Below are 7,151 nucleotides of genomic sequence, written 5' to 3'. Positions count from 1 at the left end.
AGAGGGAAAGCAAATGACTTGGTGCCGCTGGCAGGGAGGGACTTCGGAGTGAAGTGCTGCATGGCCGGGTGAAGATGGGCAGCTGGAGGAAGTGTTGCATGGCTGAGTGAGGAGGGGTGGCTGGAGGCAGCACGGGCTGGGTGCTGTTGGCAAGGCGGGGTCTCTACGTGGTGGGCTGAGGAGATGAGAGACAAGGGAGGATGTGAGCAGGAGCCTGCTGCCCTCTGAGGTGCTCAGCGGGCTGTGAGGGAGAGAGAGGGGAGTCAGGGCGGCTTTGTCTTTCTCTCTTTCTGGATGGGGACACTCAATCCTATTTATAGGCAGAGGGGTCAGTAGAAGAGGAGTCACAGGTGAAGGAAAGGGAGGGCATGGGGACGCAGGAGGGGCAGTGCTGGCCTGGAGGGAGATGAGACCAGGAGGTCAGCACAGCCATGCAGGGGGCTGCTTGGCCCCCAGAGCAGCTCCCCGTGAAGGACAATGAGGGGGCGTGGGTGATGCCAAAAACCAGGGCAGAGCAAGCAGCAGATCCACCAGTGTAGCCAGTTGATTTCACGCTCTTTCCAGTGAAAGGCTGGAGGGTGTTGAAGATGAGAAAGGTGGCCCATGGTGGGGTGGGTGGCAGGAGTGGGCTGTGATTGCCACTGAAGGAGGCATGACAGGAGCTCCTTATTAAGAATGGAAATCACTGTTGAGTGAACCAATGTGGAGACAGTTCATAGTGGCCCAAATAGGGGTGTTGGGGTTGATGTTTCCAGATGTGGCTGGTGACCCTGGTGTGAGTCAGGGGATAGATTCATGATTGGGGTCTTGCTGGATGGATGTTGCAAGAAGGGAAGATGGAATAGGAACTTTGGGTCTTGCTTAACTGTAGTTAGTTGGTCAACCAGCTGTCTAAGTTGAGCAGGAAAGTGAGGCCAAGCAGGACAAATGGAGAGGAGGCAGGGCTAAGCCTTGGTGATCTCCGCTGGGCCACCTCGGTGGGGACACTGGGGTGCGAACTCGTTGATGCATGTAAGCGTTGGATGGGGACCTGCCATGAAGAGGTCTGCAGTGCACTCGGGAGTGGACCCGGGCACAGGGATTTGCAGGAGGGTGGGCACGGGGGTTTGGAACTAGGTGGGTGTTGAACACACCCTAGATAGGTGCAGGTTGCTCGTAGAAATTTGTGTGATGAAACGAACCTTTCTTACTATTTTGATTATCCTCAGTATTGGTAATTAATTTGCAATTTGATTTCCTGTATATATATGTGTGTGTGTGTGTGTGTGTGTGTGTGTGTGTGTGTGTGTGATAACTAGAGCTAAGGCTTTAATATCAAACACACTCAAGGTTGTGGTAAATTTATTAAATACTTAGATTTTTGGTAGTGAATTTCTTGCGCTAGTATGTTTAAAAGGAAGATTCAGAAATGAAAACATTGATAAAAGAAGAGAAGAAGGTTACTTGCAAGGAAGCTGCAAGGGAGGTGGTCTTTAGAAGTCTTGCTCAACAAATGAAAAGCATAATGGATACTTAAAGGGAAGAAACCCACCAGGTGACTGATGATAGCCTGTGTACGTAGTCCGTTTATGCTGGAAAAGCAACTTTCTCCAATTATTTACCCTACGCAGAAAGGTGTGTTTCCTCAAAATTGTAGACATCAGCACTGCAAAAATCAGTTCCTTAGGGAGTCAGCAACTCAAAGCCCAGAGCAAGTCAGAGTGACTCGGTTATGGCGTCAGTTTATTCTTTGTTGTTGTTGTTGTTCTGACCGTGCCATAAAACGTGTGTGTGCACTCCCAAGGCCAGTGGCGAGACCCCCGAGTTCTGCTTTCCATGGGCTCTGATATCATCTTAGTGGGACAGAACCATCTATAAATATTTAAAAGTATTTTAGGTTCCCTGACTAAAGTAATTCATAAATCTTTAAACACAGATATTGGGAAAACTAATATTACTTGAGATTTGAGGTTTTTTTGTGCAATTTAATACATTTGATTTACATACTTGTGTCCCTGTCAAGCCTGTGATTCTGTGCACCATTTTGTCTACATGGTTTTTCATTTAATAATGTGGTGCAGATGGTTATTTAAAAAATTATTTACATGAAAAAAGTACATGGAGAAAAATTTATACAGGGATACATTCACATTATAACTTCAGAGAAAATCATTTTTAAAAGTTTAAGACACAGAGAAACCACAATCATAAACATAAGAAAATCTGTTAAACATCTGTTACACAGCAGAAGTGGAGAATTAGCACTGACTCTTAGGAAGTGTGAGTCAGGAATGGGCCATATGTAGCCTAAGAAGTGATGTTATAATCTTTCCTAGACATTCATGTACAGTTTAGGTGCCCATATTTTAAAGAGTTTATGGTAGAGAGAAGTTGAGGGAGTGCGGAGAAGAAACAAATGAGTTGTTTTGGGGAATTACAACTGCCTCCCCCACTTATAGGACAAAGAGATTGATTACAGATTTTTTTTTTAGAAAACAGAAATTGAAGGTCATTGGAAAGGCATTTATTGGAAGGGACCAGCAATGTAAAATTGGAAAGGACCAGCAATGTAAAATTTCTTTGAAGAAGAGAGGAAGGGAAAACAGTATTGATTTAAGAGACAGTAAGCAATTAGACTGGCATTGAAAAGAGACACCAAAGAAAATCTTGAAATGTTAAAGGGGATCGTGTGCTAGAGTCGTGGAGCCTCAGCCTCAGTCCATTCTAAGATTTGTTATCAAGGAGTGGTTCTGACTTTAGAAGGAGACCCTACTTAGGAGCTCAGTGGGATACCTTCCATCTGTGTATTCCACAAAAATTGACAGGACAACCTCTGTGTGCCAGGCAGGCAGCCATGCACTTGGGGACAAGTGTTACTGAAACAGACAAAACCCCTGCTTCACAGAGATTCAGTCCCAGTGCTGTCAAGAACGATGCCATTTCCCATAGTACATGTGGAAATTCTGTGTTGTACTGTTACCCTAGCAGAGCTGATCACACTGTTGAATCATTTGCAATCTTTTGTCATCAACATCACTCTTCTTGAATCCACATGGATGTGAACGTAGAATTGTCAGACTCGTATAGTCTGATGGGATTCGTATATCCTGCCATGCTGAATATGAACTCTTCCTCGTCCCTCAGATGAATGCCAGAGCATGTGAATTGGAATGCTCACTTATCTTTGGAGTCCGCAAAGCTTAGTTTCTAGCCAGTGATTGAATTGTGAGGAATTTCAGTTAAGGGAAGGTCCTCACCTCTAGTGGGCATTTTTTGTGTTAAGGTTTCATTTCCTTTGTGTCCCTGTACCTGAAATGTGATGCCGCTAAAAGAGCAGCAGCCAAGCAGCTTTATAGACCCTCAGAATATTCTATATTATTTAGAAATCCCTGTATATATTGCTTAAGACTTGTCTTTGTTAATGACATTTCATATAGACCAAAGATCTTTATGCCCTCTAATTTCATGGACTAGAATGACGAGAATCATTTGTCCTTCTGTGAGCAACTGTGAGGACTTAATAACTTTAGAAGCTGGAATTTAGAAATGTGTTTGACATTATTACAAGCGACAGCTTTTCCATAAGCCTTCATCTGAGACTGTCTATAGTAAAAATTAAGGTTTTTTGAGGGGGCTCTGTGATTTAAAATTCTAATAGACTTTCTTTTTCTCATGAGTCAGAATGATTTACATACTAAACTTAAGATTTCTATTTCATAGGTTGCAAACACCAAGAAAGAAACCGTTTTCAAATGGCTCAAGGATGACGTTCTATATGAAACGGAGACATCGCCTGACCTGGAGAGGGGAACCTGTCAGCTGCTCATCCCAAAGGTATCAGGCATTGAGTAATACAAGACGAAAGCAAAACAAAAACGGCACTTTCAAATAACTCGAAATTCTGCATTCCTCTAATTTGCATCCTGAATTTCAGTGGTTTGCAAAGAAAATGTATTAGAGTTTATTACACTTCCTATTGCTGTATTGATTTTACATAAATATGGAATGTGTTTTATTTTTAGTTATCAAAGAAGGACCATGGTGAATACAAGGCAACCTTGAAAGATGACAGAGGCCAAGATGCGTCCATCCTTGAAATAGCTGGCAAAGGTAAAAGAAAACCTTTGTTCTGCGAACAAGAAATTCCTTTCACCAACAGGATGCGATGTGTTCTGAAGGCAGGTCTATCTCTAGCCTCAGCTATAGCACACCTTGTTTCTTTAGCAGCAACACTGTACAAGAAAATATATTTGTTCTTTGGTTGCCTTCAGAGTTTTTTCAGTGTTTTAGAATCATGCACGATATTACTCTGGGTTTATATGAAATGTCATTTCGGTCCATCATCAGAAGCCAAGTAGCCCATTACTAATGCAGTTAAAATGATAGAAACACTGAGGCAGTGATTCAGTTAAATGTAGAGTTGGATTTATGTTAAGTAAAACGTTCTGGATCCTTGTTTAAAAGTGAATAAGTTAGAAGGATTTATTGCACACATAAGCCTTTTATGGATAAAGATTGCCATTTTAATGATTCATTTTTCAACTGAACATCACAATTTCCTGTATCCATTTAATTAAACATTGAAAATGCGGCTTTCTGTTAAAATTACATGTCGTAATGGTGCGTATCCCTTCTCATTTTCAGTGTACGACGATATGATTTTGGCAATGAGTAGAGTCTGTGGTAAGTAAATGCCTTTTAATTTTCAAGTCATTTGGGGTGCTGAAATCACTATTTCCTGAGATGAGCAGTCACTGCTGCAAAAGAGGGCACGACGGCGCTGCGGTGGGTGTTCTGTGTGAGGCCCTGGATTGAAGGGCAGGGTGGTGATCTGCTGCCCATGAGGCTTTTTCAAGGACTTCCCACAGTTTTGTCTGGAGTTTGGGTTTTACTTTAAGAAACTGTCTGGACTTCCTGATTAGCCACTTCTTCTATCCTGCTTTAGGTTAACTGACATGATTGCTTTGTACACAATTGCTGTGAGCGGCTTTGTACACGTGTTGAATAGCCGTAATGAATTTTTACACCTCTCACTTTGCGTCGTACACGTTAAACCATATGTTATCTTTACAAATAAATGCCCAGAGGTGGGATTGCTGGATCACATGTCAGTTCAGCTTGTTTTTGGAGGAACCTCTACACTGTTTTTCATAATGGCTGTATTAATTTACATGCCACCAACCGTGCACAAGCGTAGCCTTCTCTCCTTGCCAGTATTTTATCTTTTGTCTTTTTGATAATAGCCATTCTAACAGGTGTGAGATGATATCTCACTGCAGTTTTAATTTGCATTTCCCTGATGATTAGAGATGTTCAGTATTTTTCATGTATCTGTTGGCCATTTTTCTGTCTTCTTTTGAGAAATATCTATTCAGATCCTTTGCCCATTTTTAATGGGTTGTTTTCTTCCTGTGGAGTTCAGTTCCTTATGGATTTTAAGTATTAGTCCCTTAGCTAATGCACAGCTTGAATATATTTTTTCTCCCAATCCCATGGGTTCTTTCTTCATTCTGTCAATTGTTTCCTTTGCTGTGCAGAAGCTTTTTTAGTTTTGTGCAGTCACATTTATTTACTTTTGCTTTTGCTGCCTTTATTTTTGGCGTCCTATCCAAGCGATCACTGCCCAGATCAATGGGGTGAAGGGTCTCTTCCAAGCTTCCTTCCAGCGGCTTCGCAGTTTCAGGTCTTACGTTTAAGTCTTTTATCCAATTTGAGTTAATTTTCCCTTGTGGCGTAAGTTAAAGCACCAATTTCACTCTTCTGCATGTGGATATTCAGTGTTCCCAGCACCATTTATTAAAGAGACTGTCTTTTCCTATTGTGTCTTCTTGGCATCTTTGTTGAAAACCAATTGACCATCAATGTTTAGTTTTATTTCTGGGCTCTTTATGCTGTTCCATTGGCTGATCTGTCTGTTCTCATGTCAGTGCCATGCTGTTTTGGTTTCTGTAACTATATATTTTGAAATCAAGGAGTGCGATGCCTCCAGCTTTGTTCTTTGTCCTCAAGATTGCTTAGACTTAGGCTTTCCTGATTGCATATAACTTTTAGGATTATTTTTCTTTTTTTTTGAGATGGAGTCCTTCCCTGTCGCCAGGCTGTAGTGCAGTGGGTCAATCTCAGCTCACTACAACCTCCATCTCCCAGGTTCAAGCAATTTTCCTATCTCAGCCTCCAAAGTAGCTGGGACTACAGGCACGCACCACCACGCCCAGCTAATTTTTTTGTATTTTTAGTAGAGACAGGGTTTCACCACACTGGCCAGGATGGCCTCCATTTCCTGACCATGTGATCCGCCTGCTGCAGACTCCCCAATTACATGCTTGAACCACTGTGCCTGGCCAAGGATTATTTTTCTATTTCTGTGAAAAACAACATTGAAATCTTGATAAGAATTGCATTAAATCTTTAGATTGTTTTGGGTAGTAAAAATGTGGCTTTACTCTTACACTCATGAAATTATTTTGTGTTAAAATATCTCATAATGTGCCCAAGGGTCACTCATGGATAACAGAACTGACCAGAAGGTCTTGAAGAGTGAGTGTGTATAAGGCAAATGCAAAAGGCAGAGTCCTCACTGTGTGCTCGTCACCTTGAGGCACAGATGCAGCCGCTGAGGGGACATATACATTATGTTGGGAGTTGGACAGGGACAGAGGGGACAGGCCCAGAACTTCCGTCACTAGGGAACCTTTATTCTCATGGGAAACCAGACACCGTGGGCCGTAGTCTCTCCCTGACTTATCAGAATGAAAGAAGTGGAAGCCACGTTGTCAACACACTCACACCCACACACTCACACACACACACATCCCCACACTCACACAGCAGTCTCACACACACGATTTCCCACTCACACTCATACACACACACACCAGTATACCCACACCTGACACACACACACTTATACATGCACTCACATGTGAACTCTCACACACTGACGCCCACACACTCATACACACACTCACATACTCATATGGGCACACACTTATGTGGACTTTCACACACCGATGCATACAGACTCATACACAGGAGCCCTGGGAGGCTGGGAGAGCACTGGGGGAAGCTGGTAGAGGCTGGGGAAGCACTGGGAGAGGCTGATGGAGGCTGGGGAAGCCCTGGGGGAGACTGGGGAAGCACTGGGAAAGGCTGATGAAGGCTGGGGGAGCACT

The 7,151-nt window shown here is 42.9% G+C and overlaps 1 protein-coding gene across 1 annotated transcript in view; it reads left to right on the top strand.

The window, feature by feature from the left end:
- The window catches only part of MYOM2 (myomesin 2), a 117,500-nt gene that overhangs the window by 83,302 nt on the left and 27,047 nt on the right, over positions 1-7,151 (top strand). Inside the window, exons 29-31 of the mRNA XM_011968596.1 lie at positions 3,700-3,813; positions 4,002-4,089; positions 4,624-4,662. Of these exons, the coding sequence (XP_011823986.1) occupies positions 3,700-3,813; positions 4,002-4,089; positions 4,624-4,662 (241 nt within the window). The remainder of the gene's footprint in view (positions 1-3,699; positions 3,814-4,001; positions 4,090-4,623; positions 4,663-7,151) is intronic.

This window comes from Mandrillus leucophaeus, unplaced genomic scaffold (genome assembly GCF_000951045.1).
Source record: "Mandrillus leucophaeus isolate KB7577 unplaced genomic scaffold, Mleu.le_1.0 Scaffold85, whole genome shotgun sequence".
In the NCBI taxonomy this organism is placed as follows: domain Eukaryota; kingdom Metazoa; phylum Chordata; class Mammalia; order Primates; family Cercopithecidae; genus Mandrillus; species Mandrillus leucophaeus.
The sequence above is the reverse complement of the archived record's forward strand: the minus strand, read 5'-3'. Positions and strand labels throughout refer to the sequence as shown.